At 27.9% G+C, this 18,731-nt stretch overlaps 2 protein-coding genes across 2 annotated transcripts in view; one reads left to right on the top strand and one right to left on the bottom strand.

Moving 5' to 3' along the window:
- Positions 1–14,713, bottom strand: part of LOC117179851 (protein pellino) — a 30,089-nt gene extending 15,376 nt beyond the window's left edge. The window contains exons 1-2 of the mRNA XM_033372000.1: positions 14,163–14,713; positions 1,345–1,536 (exon numbers count right to left, since the gene is read on the bottom strand). Coding sequence (XP_033227891.1) covers positions 1,345–1,536; positions 14,163–14,173 — 203 coding nt within the window. The 5' untranslated portion in view covers positions 14,174–14,713. The remainder of the gene's footprint in view (positions 1–1,344; positions 1,537–14,162) is intronic.
- A 2,957-nt stretch (positions 14,714–17,670) lies between these two features.
- Positions 17,671–17,916, top strand: LOC117179957 (dolichyl-diphosphooligosaccharide--protein glycosyltransferase subunit 4). The gene has a single exon (XM_033372213.1). The coding sequence runs from the start codon at positions 17,672–17,674 to the stop codon at positions 17,774–17,776; it is 105 nt and encodes a 34-aa protein (XP_033228104.1). The 5' UTR covers position 17,671; the 3' UTR covers positions 17,777–17,916.
- The last annotated feature ends 815 nt before the right edge of the window (positions 17,917–18,731 follow it).

Below are 18,731 nucleotides of genomic sequence, written 5' to 3' on the forward strand. Positions count from 1 at the left end.
CAAAATTTGAACTCCAATCAATAAAAAGCTGTGCTGTTACTACTGTGCCTTAATTTTTTATAACATTAACATGAACATTTTTTACTTGTAATAGCGCGAAAGGTAATAAAATTCTCCGTCAAATAAGCCCAAGTTAAGGGCAAAATGTGAATTTTATAAAACGATATTGAAAAAAAACGTTACTGAGATATTTTCGAAAAATTGGAATAACTCCAGAAATAATTAATATTAATGAAAAAATGTTGTCTTAATGTTAAAGGTGAATCTCTAAAGTAATTTACAAATTTTTTAAAAAATATTTGTAGAATTTTGTCCTTAGATTCTGCCCTGAGATCAAACTTGGTGCATAAACGTCACCAGATTTAATAAATGTGTAAATATTTACAAAAAATAAAAAAAATTATTTTCATATTTTAATAAATTGTAATAAATATAAAAACATTGTTTTTAACGTTTTAAATTGCATGGTGAATACAATCATTATTTTAAATTTTGTCATATTTTTTTTTACCAAGTTCGATCCTAGAGTAGAATCTAGGGGACAACTTCTAAAAATTACGTATAAAATTATTCAAAAAACTATGAGAAATAATTATTGTTTCCAAAGTTATTCCAGAGTTATTGGACGCAGAATGTTATGAACTTCAGTGATATTATGAGGAGAAAAATTCACGCCAGCAAAACCTAAAAACTAAGAGGTGTAGATAATTTCCACCGGTTCTGTAGATTAAATTAGTAATCACTGCAAATGTTAAAAGACTTTTTTATTATTATTTTATTTTAAATAAATTTTTTTTATACATTAAACAAATTATTAATATTCAGCAGTATTGAAATCAATTCCTATAAATCTTAATTTGTAAAATAAGCAGAAAAGCACTCAAATAATTATTGAAATTTTAAAAAGCAATAGAAATAAAAATTCCCAGACACTTTTCCAAAATTCCAGAACTTTTCCAGAATCTTTATCAAAATTCCGTCCATTTTTCCGATTTTCCAGATTCTGTAGCAACTCTGATTTTAAAATTACATGCTGATAACTGATGACTTGATACTTGAAAATGTTAAAAATTGAAATTTTCAAACTTGAAAGAATTTACCAAATTTTCCTACTAAGAATTTTAAAAAATCCTGGTCAAAAAATTAAATTCTTTTTTTTTCCCCGGTATCAGAAGAGCGTAAACATTTGTTTTCGTCATTTCGTAGATTGTATTATGTTACCAGATCTGTAAAATTCGCTTAGATTGAGATAATAAGATAGGAGATGATTTTGGGTTGTTTTTAAAGGATGTAAGATTGTGGATTTAAGAATAACGAGTTTGCATCAACTTTTCTGTTCCTTACCCAAGGATGACTAGTTCGCCATATTTTACCGCCTGTTTAGGCTTATCGTGATGATGACTTTGAGCTCCATGGGGATTAACATGGGCGGTATGATTGTGACTTGAGTGGACTTTGCTGTGAGGACTGTGTGGTTGGCCAACAGCCTCGCCCTCTTCGACTAGAAGTGGGCTTTCGCTGCTGCCACCATCTGACCTGCAATCATCATTAAAAATAAATTTTAAAAAAACAATACAAGAATAACGGTATTCTGTATGTGGAAATGTAGCCAATAATAAGACAAATTATTTTATACTATTACATGTATTATACTACTCCATGTGCATATAAAAACCTATAAGGGAATTGATTGATTGATACAAGAATAACGGTACTTAATCCAGAACATTTAAAACACATCCTTACGTACATAACTCCTAAAAGGAAATCTCTTTCTTCAGTATAGAATAAAAGTTATCAGGGTAACCAAAAACTTCATTTTCAAAATTCACTGACTTTTCCCTGACCAGTTTTTCATTTTCCCTGACTATTAATATTCGAAGAGTAAATTTTTAATTTTGTAACATTATTAAAATAGAGTATTAATTTATAAACGGGATAAAAAAAATTCCGAATACTTTTTTACCATAAATGATGAATTTTTAATCCAAAAGGTCGTATTTTCAACTAAAAAGTTAAATTTTTGACCAAGAAAGATTACTTTTAAATAAAATAGTTACATGTTCAACAAAATAGTTAAATTTCAACCTGAATTATTTAATGTTCAATCTACAATGACAAACTTTCAACCAAATAGTCGAATTTTCGAACAAAAAGATAAAACTTGAACCCAAAACAGTTGCTAAATATTTGAACAATCAGAAAAATGCATGATTTAAACAGATAATTTATTTGATATAAGGTCAAACAAATATTTTTTTATGTAAACAAAATTTATTTGTTTCAAACATCCTTGTTGTTCATCCACTGTTTTCAAACATATAGTTGAATGGCAAAACAAAGGAAGAATTAATTTTTTAGAAGACAGTCGAATTTTTAAACACCAAAAATTGAATTTCTAACAAAAAGATGAATTATCAACGAAGAATGTAAAAGTTGATATTTCAACAAAAAAAATTATTTTGCAACCAAATAATTGAATTATCAAACTACAAAGATGAATTCTCAATTTAAAATGTATAAAAATATTTCAAATAAAAATTGTCTACTAAAAGAGATCAATTTTAAAACCAAAAGACGAATTTTTAACTATTCAACCAAAAATGTAAGAGTTACATTTTGAGTAAAAAAAAAAAAGAAATTTTCAACAAAAAATAATCAAATTTTCATCGAATAAAGATTTTTCAGTCAACAAAGAAAAAAAATGTCATCCAATAATTGTTGAATTTTCAACCAAACAGTTGCATTAAAAAAATATATATGAAATTTCAAACTAATGAGATAAATTTTTAATAAAAAACGAAAAAGCTAAATTTACAGTTGAAAAATTAATTTGAAGCGAAAAAAACAACTAATTTTGAACAAAAAGTTCAATTTTCAACCAGAGATGAATTTTTATCTAAAATGATGAATCTTTTACCGGAATAGTTAAATTTTCAGTTAAAAAAATTAGTTTTCAACCAAAGAAAAGCTAGAATTAAATTACGCCATGTCCTTTCTTGCATTGCTATACATTAAAACAGCGGTTTTCGCGCCACATATTTTATTTTGGATAACCTAGCATCAATTTTAAAGATAACAATGTTCAAATATATTGTTAGCTTTACAAGTAACCTTCGGAATATTATTCGAAAAAAAAATGTGAATAATTCATATAACTGGCGGTATGCAATAAAACAGAATACTGTAAAATATCATTCTATTGATCTTTTTACCTACAATTGTCATTAGAAATACTTAAATTACTAATATTTTGTGGATGTGGCGTTACTATAATTCTAAGTAATGGATTTTTTAAATCCCATATTACGCCATACCCAAAAACTGGTTTCCACGTCAATTAAAATACCTTCATAATGATATTAAAACTTGTGTTAATATGTTCTTAAGCACGTATTACTTTTGACCGACAGACGCATTTTCTCAGTTTGACATTTCAGGGACATGGCGTAGTAGAACAACGTTGGGTAGGGCGACTAGTTATTTGAAGTGCCTGCCTCTTATAGAAAATCCCTGATTTTTTCCTTAACTTTCCCTGGCCAACAAAATTCCCTGACCTTTTCCTGATTCTCCCTGTCCTACGACCACCCAGGTTATGAATGTGCAAATCTGTAATCAAAGTAATGAAATTGTTGAACATCTCATTGACCTCAAATTGAAGAAATTAAAAAGCTGAAAAGGGAAACAATTGACTTATTCCTTGGAGACAAATACCTCATTACAATTTACCCAATTACCGTGGAAGTCGCCAATTGAAGAGAAAGGATTGAAGATTAGTCGCCAGGTGGAAAAGTTACATTATAAATTATGAACAAAGCATTGAAATTGAATGTGTACGTGAGAAGTAGGTATATACATGTTAGTTATACTGCCTCTTACACGGTCGTCCAAAGGATTAAAAGTATATGTAACATATAAATAAAAAGTATGGGAAAAACCTTGCAAAAAGTGTGGGAGAAAAATGACGAGGAACTAAAAAAGCAATACTAATTGTTTGTCATAGAAGAAAATTTACTTTAGCTTATGATTCTTGAAAACAATAAAATTACTTCAAAGACCTGACCTTTTGAAACTATCTGAAATATTATAAAATCAAGGATATGCTAAAAATTAAGTTCAAAAAAATAATACTGAGTTCAATTTATTTCTTGATTGATTTTCCTCTCTATAGCTTTTTGTTAGACATTATTAAGCTTTTTGGAAATTCAATTAAGGATTTTCAGTCCTCGAAATCACTTCAAGAGATAAAAAATAGTGTACATGGTATCTTAAATAAAAAAAAAGAAAGTTTTATCACAATTTTCAAGCATTAAAAATTAAGTTCAAATTTTATTTAAAAGGTTACGCTCTGGTCTATAAATTATCGAAATTCTTATTTATTTATCGCAGACTTCAAAGTCGTTCCCCATTTTCTAATTTTTACACTTAAATGTGAACTGGATTAATAGAAGCCATTTAGAAATTCCAACAAGTTGAAAGTTCATTCTTATCGGTATTTAAAAATTATATTACTTGGTTCATAATCGAATTATTTGATTGAACATTCAACGATTTTGTTCAAAAGTCATACTTCCTGGTTGACAATTCGCCTTTATGGTTTGAAATTCAAATACTTGATTGCGATTTTTATTTCTTGACTAACAAACATTTTTTGGGGTCAAAATTAAACTTTTTTTTAAATTCATCTTTTTGTTTTCAAAATGTATCACTTTCATAGAGAAATAAAATTTTGTTTTTGTTAAAAATGCATCTCTAGTTAACTATTAACCTTTTTTGTTGAAAGTTAACTTTTTGTTGAAAATTTACATTTTTGGGTTCAATATTCGACTGTTTTTCGTTTTTAATTAAATTCTTTTGTTGAAATATCAACTATTACATTTTTCGTAGAAAATTCGTCTTTTTTGTTGTTAAAAGTTAATTGCTGTAAATTAAAACCTAACTATTTTGTTGGAAATTTAACTGATAGATTGTTAATCAATTTTTTGTTGAAAATTCATATTCTAGGGATGAAAATTTAAAGGTTTGAAGAAAGATCGCCTTTTTGGTTTGAAAAATCAACTTTTTTGGTACAAAATTAAACTGGTTTCTACAATTTCTTTATTGCAAATTAATTATCAATAAAAATTGAACTTTTCATTTTTAGTTAATAATTAATACTTTTTCTTTTCAGAATTCAACTATTTAATTAAATTTTAGACACACATAAATATAAACTAAAAACTATTCAAATGTCTTCTTTTTTGTTAGAAAATTAATCTTCTTATAAATAAATAAATAATTAATCTTCTTATGTTAGTCGAAAATTCATCTTTTTGGATACAAATTTAACTATTTGGTAAAAAAATGTAACTTTTTTGCTGAAAACTATTTTTTTCTTGAAATTTCAACACGTATCTCTTTTGGTAAAAGGTTCAATTTTGTTGTTCAAAGTGCAATTGAGTTCTGTTAAAGTTTAAATGTTTTGTTCCTTGGTTGAAAATCTAACTACTATTCCAATTGAAGATTCATTAGTACAGTTGAAAATTAACCTCTTTTTTAGAAGCTTAACTACTTTCTTGAAAATTGACCTTTTTAAATTCAAATTGCGAATACTTGCGAAAAGTTAAACTTTAGTTTTTAATTTTATTATTTGGTTGCAAATTCAACAATTTTTTGAAAGAAGTCATCCTTCTCGGTTAAAAATTGAACTATTTTGTTGAAAATTCATACTTTGGTGTACAAAATTCAACTAAAATCGTTCTTGATTGAAAATTGGACTAATTTTTGAAAATCAACCATTTTAATTTAAAAATTTTACTGTTTTAGTAGAAATGTCATCTTTTTGAATAATAATAAACTGTTCAGTAGAAAATTTATCTTTCACGGTTGATTCAAAATTGTTGTTAGAAATTCATCCTTTTTAGTTCAAAATTAATCCATTTTAGTTCAATTCAACTGATTTTTGACTTGAAACGAAAATCTCTTCTTGGTTAAATTACAAAAATTACATTCTTCGGTACAAAATACATGATTTATCTTTTGATTGGAAGTCGAAATACTGTGTTAATTCATAAGAAACAATCAGATTTTGTAAATTAGCGAAGAAATTCAAAAGTATTTTGTAAGAACAAGTAAATAAAATGTGGTATTAATAGACAATTGTGAGAAAATAGTGTCTAGTATTTTTTTTCGAAATAGTAGTAAAATAGTATCATCGCTCAAAAAAAGTATAAAATAGTGTCAATATTGTAGTGAGTCAGAAGCCTGGATGTGATGCACAAGTAAAAGAATAGAAAATTTGGAATGAATTCGGAACAAAAATCTTAAGAAAGGAAGCAGGTAAGCTGATCTATGAGTGCTTCATCGATACCGACCTGCTGGCCGACCTACAGACAACTGGCCCAGATTCCAGTGTTAAACACCGCTATCCAACGCTATAAAAAACTCCCGTAAAATTAGAGAACGAATATCGAGTGTTAAAAGATCTGTAATTTAAACACAATTTAATTCAATGTCCAAGTAATTGCTGGACAAATTATGATAAGTTCTTATACAATAAATTGTTAAGTTTGTAATTATTGGATTTGCCTATTCGATTTATAAATATAATATAGCATAATATAATATGCAGGATTTATATAACTTTCTCAATGTGTTTTAAATTCTATTCTACTTAAATGTACAATTGTGTATAAAGTTCATTTCCAAAAGGACAATTTAAGCGAAAACCTTTAAATAATTGAAAAATTTGTTGTATTACCTAGAGAAATCAGGTTTCAGGTCCAGTTAAAAAAATGAAGTGGTCATAGTTACAGTTACAGCTCAAAGCAAATTACGTTCCTTTCTTTGGAGCGCAACATTATTTCGAAATCAAAGGCCAATGCTAAGGTAGGGTAAAATTAAATTCTGATTAAAAAATTATTATTAAAATTAACCTACAATTTTTTTAATTACTGGCTTCAAATTTCGTATCAAAAAACGTTTAATTCGAAATATTTTAAAAACAATAACGGGTCGTTCAAAAACTACATCACGGTACTTTAAATGCTTTTTCGGTCCTTCTCCTTTTTAATCCACATTTTTTTTTATCAACAACTGAAATAAAAGAGTGAACAGCCTAAAATTCTCTCAAAATAGGGAAAATATGGTGATCTTTCAAGAAAATAGAAGTACTATATTGAATTTAACATGAAACGCTTAACGAAATGATTGTATTTTTAACAAAACAGTTGACTTACCAACCAAAATATATTAATTTTCTACTAAAAGAGATGAAAACTCGAATGTTTTAGAAAGCAGTTCACCTTTAGGTCCGAAAAGAGGAACTTTCAACCACGAAAGATGGGTTTTCAAAAGCAAATAGTTGAATACGAAAGAAAAAATTATTTTAGACCAAACGGTTCCATTTACAACGAACTAGTTGAACTTTAAAACAAACAGATTCATTTTTAACCAAATAGTCGAATCTTCAAGCCAAATTTTCATCAAAATATGTAGCTGATTTTTAACAGAGTAATTGAATTTTCCACAAAATATTTGAATTTTTAACTACAATTATTAATCTACAACAAAAATGCATTTTGAACTAAGAAGTTCAACTTTGAACTATATAGTTAAATTTTCGACAAGCAGATCAATTCTCAGTGACAAAGGTTGTAACTGATATTTCAGTCAAAGGAATTTTAATTTGAAACAAAAAACAGTTGAATTTACGACGTTTTCGTAAAAGAAAAGTTATTATTGAATCCACAAAAAATACTTTTAACAAAGAAGTTCCACTTTCAACTAAGTAGTTGAATTTTCAATAAAAAAATCTGCCCGCCTCGCGGGCACATTCTCGTCGCGCGCGGCTCGCTTCGCTCGCAAGTTTGGGCGCGCGACGGTTGAAACTCGCGCTTCGCGCTCGAAAATAGATTACCTCGCGCTTCGCGCTCGGATATTTATTCTTTGCATTTGGAATTCTTGAAAAAAACTTTATCAAAAAGATCTCTTTTAGATGGCAGTATTTATATGCGTCTTCATATTCTGAATTGTCTACCTAATTAAGTATAGTCAAAGATTAAGTTACTCAAAGCTCTGTAGGCTTTGAGGTAAACATTCTCATCGTGACAGTCGCGCTGCGCGCTCGATTTCTGACAGACATTTGTAAACAGCTTTTGTTGAATTTTTTCTCGTAACTTTCGTCGTTTTTCCACACATTTTTTTTATTTTATTTTTTTTCAACGTTATTTTTCACGAATAAAACAAAAAGTACGCGGCCTATCAAAAAGTGATTCTTAACGAAATTGTAGATCTTTTTTGGGAAAACCATTTTTGTTAATTCATCTTTTTTCGTATCCTACATAGTTTGTCCATAAAATGGAATTTTTTATTTTCCATTATTTTTTGTGCAATGAAAATTTGAATTTTCGATTATTGAAAAAAATCCAAAAATTGCTTATGATAATCTTGTAGCGCTTTCAAAAAAAAAATGTTTTTCTTCTCTTGACTTTTCATCATATCGTGCGTTTTTTGGCTTAAAATTTTGATTTTCGGTTGGTTTAAAAAATTTTGAAAGCGCTATAACTCTGAGAATTTTCTTTTTATCGAAAAAAGTCATAAAGATAAATTGTTTGTTCTTTTTAATACTATAAATATCCGTACATAGAATTTTCAAATTCAGAAAAAAGTGGTCTCAAAAATTTGCAAAATGCGTTCACTTTTTGAATTTTTATCAAAAATGGCTGGTTCACGAACTCGTCCATTTTTTTAGGACCTAAAAAAATTGTGCCAAAGATGAATTTGATTCGTTCATTTTTTCGAGAGTTATCGTGTTTACGGACGGCCGGACAGACAGACAGATACCATCGTGAAAACCTGATTTTCGGATTCAGGGGGTTCGACACGTGGAGATCTGTTGAAAAAGTGTGATGTCAAATTTCCGACAATTCTAATACTTTCTCAATCATAAATGATGAGAATGTAAAAAACATAAGTTGTGATAAGAATGTGCCCACGTAGCGGGCCGATTTTGTATTGTTAATATCGTGTTTCACGATAAAAGCACAAAATACAGATGCTATAAAAAAGTTATCTATAACAAGTTTGCCCAAAATGTAATTTTTTATTTTTCATTCTTTTCTATTCTGACAAAATTTGAATTTTCAATTTTTTTGAAAAAATCAAAGAGATGTTTAAACAATCTGGTAGGGCATTGAAAAAGAAACATTTTTCTTCTCTTGACATTTTTTCATACCATGCGTTATTTGGCTTAAAATGTTGATTGTCGTGTGTTTTTTGAAATTTTGTAAATGCTATAACTGTGGTAAATTTTGGTTTTATAAAAAAAAAGTCATCAGGATAAATTTTTCGCCTGATTGAATATCATGAATATCCGTGAAGACAATTTTTGAATTTTGAAAAAAGTGGTCTCAAAAATTTTCAAAATACGCTCATTTTTTGAATTTTCACCCAAAATGGTTGGCTAACGAACTTGACCTTTATTTTAGGACATTAAAAGAGTATACTAAAGGCCAATCCAATTTGTCAATTCTTCGAAAGCTATCGTGCTAACAATCTAAAAATCTACAGACACACGCATACACACAGAGAGCTAGACACAGTTGTAAAAACCTGTTTTTCGGATTCAGAGGGTCTCAAAACGTGGACATTTAACAAAAACGGGGGGGGGGGGGGGGGGGGGGATTTTACACAAATCTAATACCTTCTCTTGATGAGAATGTGAAAAGATTAGTTCTCAATGAAAAATATGCGTTGATATTTAAACAATAATCAAAAAAATTTAGTTTTAAATCAAAACCAGTTATATTAAACCAAAAAGATGAATTCTCAACGAAAAATGTAATAGTTAATTTAAGTTAGTTGATAATGGAATTGTAAACCAGAAAAACGAATTTAAAAAAAAGGTGAATTTTTAAGCCAAAAGTTGAATTTTCTACTAAAAACGATTAATTTTCCACAAAAATTGGATTAGTTCAATCTTCAAATAATAATTAATTTTTAACTGAAAAAAAAAAGAAATTTCAACAAAACAGTTCAATCTTCAACCAAATAACCTAATTTTTAACCAAAAGAGATTAATCCTGAGTCAAAAATATAATAGTAGACTTTCAAATAAAAAATAATCAAGTTTCCACGAAAAATAGTTGCATTTTTTAATGGGTTCTATTAATTCAGTTCGCATTTAAGCGAAGAAAAACGAGAAAAGGGTGAAGTTAGTTGAAAACAGGAGAAACAAGAGGAATTCTTTAATCCTTTAACGGTTGTACCTTGTTCCGGTTCAATAAAAATTCTTTTAAAAATTCAGGAACAATGTATGGTCGTTTTCTGATCGATTTTTGCAATTTTTTTGTTTTGCTATTTATAATTTTCTCGGCGTCTATTGAGTGAAGTCTAAGGCCGTTACCTCAAAATTCGGAAAATAAAAAATAGTGAATGTTGCTTAGCTGCAACGTTGGCCATTAGAGGGTTAATAAATGAGCACAGATCGGAATAGGAGTATTTATTTGTAAGATAAAATCACTAATTTTTATTTTGTCCAGCGTTTCAAAAGATTGTTATTCATATTTATATTTCCCATGTCACATTCTGCGTTAACCCCTTTCCCCTACGTAAAAAGCCGTCACAAAACCTGTTAAACCCCAACCCCTGTCAGTATGACGTAGATTTTGAACGGCCCCAACTTCCTTATTTTGAACAAACGCCAATAAACCAATAAAGATTAAAAATTTAACAATACATTACAATCATTTATATAATTTTTAGCGATTACGAAAATTGCTCCATGTTCCGCTAAATGACTACATTTAGAAGGTTCATTACTGAAGTTCTAATCTATACCTTCTAATTAATGTCAATTACTTTTAAAGTTTAAAAATAGAATATTGAGAAAAATAGAATGCTAATTAAAGTTAATGATGCAAATTTGAAACTAGTTTCTTATTGTACAGAACTTGTGAAATGCTGTACATTTACTGTTTGCCTACAACTTTGAATTTGAAACCAGGAATCTCTGAACTAAAACAATTTTATTCCGATGCTAGGATTCCATCTGACTTGCAAAATTCTTTTGTCTGCATACATTTATCTGCCTTTAGTTAGTGTAATTTTCTTGAACATAAAATATATTCTTTACGGAGGAAAAACTCGTAAGTAACAGGTGTCCCTATAAAATTATTATCCTATAAATATTTTAATGCCCATCACTGTTTTTCATATTCATTTCAAATAGGCGACTACAAACAAATTAAAAATCGCGAACTGTAAGAAATATCTTGCAAAATTACTAATCATATTGATTTCCAATGAAATATAAAAAAATTTATTTGTGCTTGAGAATCCTATCTTTTCAGTATCCTATCTAAAAATAAGTAATGCTACCAAATATATCTCGAAAATATCAGGCACATTGTTATCGAAAACCTGTTTCGTTGTGGCACTGAGTGAATATGACTTTAAACGATTCTAAAAGTTTCTACACATTATTGATAAAAGAGAATATTTGGATGTAAATGTTTTTTTTAATATTGAGAAATATTTTTGCTTTAAAAAATTTGTATATTTGGCTATACAAGATTTCTAGGAAAACTGTACATTCATTTTTTTCAGGAATTAACAAAATTGTACAGTACAAGCCAAAAGTTTGAATACACTTAAGAAAAATCGGCTTTAGTATTAATTTGATATTTTTGTTATTTGCAATTGAATTGATTTCTATGAAATACATTCAGAAGAATAAGGAAATTTTTAAACAATGTTGTATGTACCAAAATTATATAGATAACGTAGTAAAACAAATGGATAAACTAAAAAAATCTTTTTTTCTTCTTCAGTGTATTCAAAATTTTGGCTTGTAATGTAGGTACACTGAATTTTGAAATTTTTCAAGAAAATAAAAATTTTAAGATCGCTGAGAAAATTTCAAATGTTTTTTTATTTTTAAAAATTAATTTAAGGAAAACTCAGCGAAAGATTTAGGAATATTTAAAATGATTTCTACTATTTCAAAACAGAATGTAAAATATTTTAAAGTAAAATGTTTCAATTTTTCAAAATAACAAAATTTTAGAAATAAAAAAAAAGCTTTTTAAACCATTATAAAATTAAAAATATTATGCAAAATTTAAACCAAATATAAACCTTTGAAAATTTCCTAAAAAATGTAGAAGCTTTTGAAGAATTTTAAAAGGTTTCGAGAGAATACAAAAATTCTCTGAATAATCATGTGCAAATTTGAAATGATATTTTATGTTTTTAAAAGAATTCTAAGAGGAAATTGAAAAGGATATAAAAAAATTTGAAATTATTTCCTAAATTTTGAAAACGAATGTAAAATATTTCAAAGCATACTTTTAGAAAAATTTCAAGTTTTCTTTAGATTCATAAGAACATTTTTTACGATTTTTTATTCTGAAAAATTAATTTAACTAGAATATTTAAGATTTTAAAATATTCTAAAAGATTTCGCAAATTCTCGAAGAAGAATTTAAAAGATTCTAAGACCATTTTTTTTAATTCTGCACTATTTTTTAAAAGTCGTAGGAAAAAGTAGAATAGTTTTGAGATATTTAGATGGTTTAGAACTTCTAAAAAGAATCAAAAGAGTTATTTCTCAAGATTCTTGAAGATTTTAAACAAAAACTTTAGAAGCTTTCCAAGAATTTTGAGTCAGTTTAAAAGATATTTTAAAACTTGGAAAACTTTTAGAAAAATTGATCAAATGTTTTTTTGAAAGAGTGTCTATTTTAAAGCAAGATTTTAAATTTGGCATGATTAGAACAAATATAAATATATGTTGAAAGGTTAAAAGAAAATAAACCAATTTTTTCTTAAAATTCGTGAGAAAACTTGAAATAATCTTTGGTTTGACAAAAACAATTAGGAAAAATTGGAGTCAGTGCAAAATATAATTAGGAAGTTAAGAGACATCGACAAAAATATTCTAAAACTTGGAAAGATTTCCGAAAATTGATCCAATATTTTTAAATTTCTTTAAACATCTAAAGGTCCTGAAAATCTTTTAAACTGACTCCAATTTTTTACTGATATTTGGTAAAATCTTGTAAAAGAATAGAGATTTTTTTTCGACACATCTGAGATATTCAAAAATCTTTTTGAATATTTTTAAGAATCTTAGGAAAATTATAATTATTTAAATTTGAAGACAAACTGATAATACGCATTTTCTTGCTCTCAAATATCAGAATTTAATTTGAGCACGAATCTAGATGTCCAAGAACTTTGAATAAATAAAAAGTTATTCGAAATTTTTATGTTGTGTGAAATTTTTTCTTCTTTCAAATGATGCTAGTATAAATTAAATTTAAAAGATGTTCTCTTCTGCAACCTTAGCTTCGTGATTCGCCCCTGACATCCTGATTCTTGAAGTATGCATCAATATTTAAATAAAAATTTACACTCGTCTGTTATTGATTCTCATTAACAAAGCATATTTTTTGAAAATTCTTCCATTTAAGCTATTTTAACTCATGAATAAGTGATGCTTAAAGCAGTTTTCAACCAAAGGGTGTCTAAAGTCAAATCTTATTATAATCATGCTTGGACTCCCTGTTTATTTATTTTTATTTTTTAAATGCAGCATTGGACGATTTGACAAAACACAAGCGTGAATTGCAATAGATAAGATAAAACTGCTTGCGCAATTTTGAAATTACGTATCTGTTTCAATGAAACGATACAAGTTAAAACTGAATTTAAAAAATAAAAAAATGGATGAAAAATTAACAATTTGAAGAAACTGTATAAACAGCTGTTATTTCCAAAGGAAAACGAGAAATGCTAAAGAAATTTGTCTCCTCCGTGTGGCGTCCTTTAGAGTCTTTAGACTGGTGAACAATTTTTCTTAATAAAAATAACATTTATACGCTTTCCCTATTCTATAAACTTCTCAAATTACAAAACTCACTCTAGAACTAGTTATCTAAATTTAAACTCTACTGTTCCCGTTTTACTTATTCCACTAAATTGATTTTATAGCTCACAATAATGATTTGAGACTAAAATTTCCTTGGGGAGCAGGTGCTTCGCAGAAAGCAGCACTAAAAAAATCCAATTATCGACAGGCCTGATTTAATAAGGAACTTCACTTCTTATGGAAAATGGTTTTACACAGGGGCGAGTTTCTACCTGAAAAAGGGCGATAGACACTAAAAATTCCTCCTTACCGTATGACCATTGTGGGATCCGTGTTAGAGCCAATTTTGCTGTTGCGATCGACAACCTCCACGGGAGCCACTTTGATTGCTCACGGAAGCAAAAAGAATTTTTCAATAAATACTCGAATCGAAGTCTTGTGCGATGCGGATTTGCGATGCATCGAATGATTTATTCACGAAGAATGATTTCGTTTGGAAAAATTTAAGGAAAAAGAATAAGATTCGCGGGGATTCATGTTTACGAGTGAGTCTCCTACGACTGTATTGACAACACAGGATTCGTAGAACGCCAACTTCTCTTTCGAGTTTTCCAGCCGATTTTTCACTTCTTGTTTGCTTCGCGAAAAAACTCGGACGCCTTTTACGAGACCGAATGAGCTATTGAGCGCGGTTAGTATTTGTGCGCGAAAACAACAATTGTTTTCGCGTTAGAACGAGTGTTAAGCAGGCCACAACACGCTTACAAAAGCATAAGCGTTGAACAAGGATCGCTGTGAAACAAGGACACACAAGGACGGAAGTGTGTGGTCGCGATAGGGGTGGGGGTGGAGAAGCTTCTCAGTTCTCCGCCGAGAAAAATTTATCGAAGGTGCAACAAGGACTGCAACGTGTCGAGTCTTGATTGTCTCTGGTTCGGCAATAACCGCTAAAGCGCTGCAGTGCGCCATTCCTCTCCTTCCTCCTAGCTACGGATGTGATCACTGCTTTCACTGAAACATTCAAAATTTCACTAAAATGTTCGGAAATTTCACAATATTAGACATTTTCAATTCATCTTCAGCTAACTTCACTTCGTTGAATGTCGAGGGAAAAACAATGTACCAACTATGTAATGAATAATAATTACAATTATTTGATTATGTCATTAAATAGTTACTAACAAATAAAATCTATTTTTCAAATACACTTAATAGAAAAAATTAGTTTTTACCAAGATATGAACAAAATAAGGCAAAAATTGATCGAATCCCATGCATTTGGTCAATTGTTTTACCCTCAGCAATCAATGAAGTGAAGTTAGCTGGTGTTTTAAGTGAAAATACCTAATTTGTATAAAATTCAATTTAAAACGCTTTAAATTCCTATTATTCTTAATAGGAATAGTGCGTTCTCAACAAATTAGATGGATTTTTAACCAAATAGTTCAATTTTCAGCACAAAAGATGATTTTTTAACTAAAAGAGATCAATTTGAAACAGTAAAAAAACAAAAGAAGGAATTTTCAACAGAATCTTTAAATTTGTATCTAAATCAATTTTTGACCAAAAATTGAATAGTCAAATTTTCAACCTGGTAGTTAAATTTTCAACCAGGCTAATGAATTTTTAACCAAAATTTTCCATAAAAATCTATAATTTTTTATACAATATAAATAAAATTTAAAATAAACAAAATGAAATATAAATTTCTATAAAAAAGATCAATCTTCCACAAAAAATGGAACGTTTTATTTTCAATTACAGAAATTAATTTTAACTAAAATGATGAAACTCCATGAAAAAAAAAATAATTTTTAACCAAATAGTTGAATTTTGAACCCTAAAGATTAATTTTTGACCGTTAAACCAATTTTCAATCAAATAGATCAGTTTGCAACCCAAAAATAGAATAGTCGAATTTTCACCTTGAAAAATTAATATTGAATTCTCAAACAAAATTATTCATTTTCTACTGAAAAAGATTACTTGTCAACAAAACACATGAATTTTCAATTAAAAATAAGCTTTCAAAAACAACAACAAAATTTTCAACAAAATCCATTTTCTACAAACAAGCTTAATTTTCTACTAAACAAGACAAATTTTTAACAAACAAGTCACATTTTTTATCAAAGAGATACATTTTCAAAGTATATGATGAATCTTTAACTGGAATAGTTAAATTAAAAAAAAAACATTAATCTTCAACCGAACAAAAAACGAATTTTCAACAAATAGTAACATAACAACATAACAACAATAGTGACAAAATGGTAACCAAAGAGATGACTTTTCAGGTTATCTGAAGAATCTTCAGCTGAACTAATGAAATTTTCAGTAAAGAATAAGTAGTTGAATTTTAAAACAAAAAATTTGAACTTTCAACAAAAAAATCTAATATTTCATATTTCTACTAAAATAATTTTTCCTTTAGAATTCATATAATATATGAATTCTAAACGAAAAATTTAATAATTAATATTTCTAATAAAATATATTTTTATATTAAATCAGAAGCAGTTAAATTCACCCGAAAGGACGAATTTTCATAAAAATTGTTGATTCCTCATAAGAAATAAATTAATTTTTAAAGGAGCAGTTCCATTTTCAAACAAAAAAGACTCGTTGCTCAAAAAAGTAAAAAAAGAAATTTTACCATACTATACAGTTTTCAAACACTATGTACTCTTCAATAAATAAAATGAATTAAAATGGAATGCAATTAAATTGAAATAAATTAAATGCTTAAGTTTAATACTTAATATCATACTAAAAATATTTTAAAGTTTCACACATTTGAAACTTTGAAACATTTCCAAAGCTTCTTGAAATTTTTCATTTGGCCAAAGTTTCATGAAATTTTTCAGTCCTAGCCTTTCAAACAAAAAAAAAAATAAATTAGATATACGATATACGGCAAGTTTGTTGGTAACACGGGAAAATAATTAAAACTTTAAATATTTTGTAGTTTGACAATTTAATTTCAATCAGACTGTGGTCTACGATTTAACAAGGACTTTATCTTGAAAAAGTATTTTTGATCGAGGAAATTAGTCGTGTGGGACATCTGGTGTCAATGAATAGAGTTGTTAGAATCCGAATTTTTCCACAATATTGGAAATTTACTGATAATTTTAGAGGTTTAACATGTTTTAACATGAATTCAATAAAATTCGAGTGAATTCGAAATAATTAAATGTTACTATACTTTTGGTAAAGTAGTATATTGAAAATTAAAAATTGAATGGAAAATTATAGAAAGGCATTTCTACTGATTAAAATCAATCGAATGGAATTTGATTGGATTAGAGGGAATTTAATTTAGTGTGCCTGAATTTAAATTAATTGAAGTAAATTGTAGTAAAAATCAATAATGCCGCCAATCCACTTGTAATCCATTTCTTCCGGTTCTCAGACAGTACTACCAACCGGCAGTCTAGTCTTCCACTCTGATTCGCCGTTTCTTTTCTATAATAATCAGAGATTGGTGGTCTATTCACAGGCAAAAATCGTGCTAAGAATTTTGAAATTGGTATGAATGATTTCCATTGATGGTTTCACGTTCTAGGAATCAAAAGTGGCCACGTAAAAACGTAAATACACTCACGTCAGCCTCATCTGCTTTTCGTCAAAAACTGTCATAACTTCCACGTTTTTGTGAACTTTTCTTTTAAAAAAAAACAAGGTATTTAAAAAATTCATTCTACTTTTTGAAAAAATCAGTGTGCTGGGATTAAAACTCATGATACGAAAATTTATAGGTTAGATTCTTAAACTCAGACTTAACTTTTTCTGTTTTTTAAAATTATTTTGTTCAGGATGATCACGGACGTGCAACTCGCTATTTTTGCAAATATTCTCGGAGTCACCCTCTTCTTCTTGGTGTTTCTATTCCATTATATAAATGCTAATTACTCAAAATGAAGAATGGATCCTGTAATTATGATGAGAGGGCATGATTTTGAGCACTATCACCAAGTCAATGGAAACTGCTAACTGCAAGTTCTTTTTTACACTTTGTATTATGGTTAATGTTAAATAAATAAAATAATTAAAATATAATCATTTTTCAGTTTTGAGTTTAGTCTCGATTAATTTTATTAGTGTTAAACACCTTGAAGTCTTAGACATTGAGTTTGTAAGGATTCTGAATATAATACTCTAAAATGAATGTTCTTTAGATATATATTGCCTGCAATTTCGTGTGAGTTCACAAAAAATAAATACGTTTTTTTTTTAGAAAAAATGACACCACAAACGATTAATTTTTAACGACAGTTGAAATTTCGACAAAAAATGATGAGTTTAACAAAATAGTTGAATTTTGAGCATACAAAAATGTATTTTCAATTAAATGTTCGAATTTGCAAATAAGAAATATTAAAATTCTATCAAATATTTGAATTTTCAATACAAAAAGCCAAATTTTTAAAAATAAGAGTAAAGTTTTTAAGGTAAAAAGTAGAATTTTTAAGAAAACAGTGGACTTTTAAGTCGGAAAATATGCATTTTTAATATAAAAGATAATTTTCAATCAAGAAAGATAAATTTTTAACAAGATAGTTGAATTATGAACCAAAAGTTGTACTTTCAACAAACAAGAATAATTTTCTACGCAAAAAGATGCCCTTTTAACAAATTATATGAATTTCTAAATTCATATAAATTCAATAAACAAGATTAATTTTCTACCAAAAGACGACTTTGCAGCGTAATGCAAGAATTTTCAACCAAATAGTTGAATTTTTAACATATGCAAAAAACGAATTTTCAGCAAAATTATTTAATTTTAAAAACTAAAAGACGAATTCATTTAAAAGCAAATAGTTAAACTTTCAACTATAATTATGAATTTCTTAATAGAAATAATTAAAGTTTT

The sequence above is a fragment of the Belonocnema kinseyi genome, chromosome 9, assembly GCF_010883055.1.
Source record: "Belonocnema kinseyi isolate 2016_QV_RU_SX_M_011 chromosome 9, B_treatae_v1, whole genome shotgun sequence".
In the NCBI taxonomy this organism is placed as follows: Eukaryota; Metazoa; Arthropoda; class Insecta; order Hymenoptera; family Cynipidae; genus Belonocnema; species Belonocnema kinseyi.

Excerpts from the sequence above, each read along its gene's own strand:
- LOC117179957 (XM_033372213.1), top strand. The coding sequence starts at position 17,672 with ATGATCACGGACGTGCAACTCGCTATTTTTGCAAATATTCTCGGAGTC.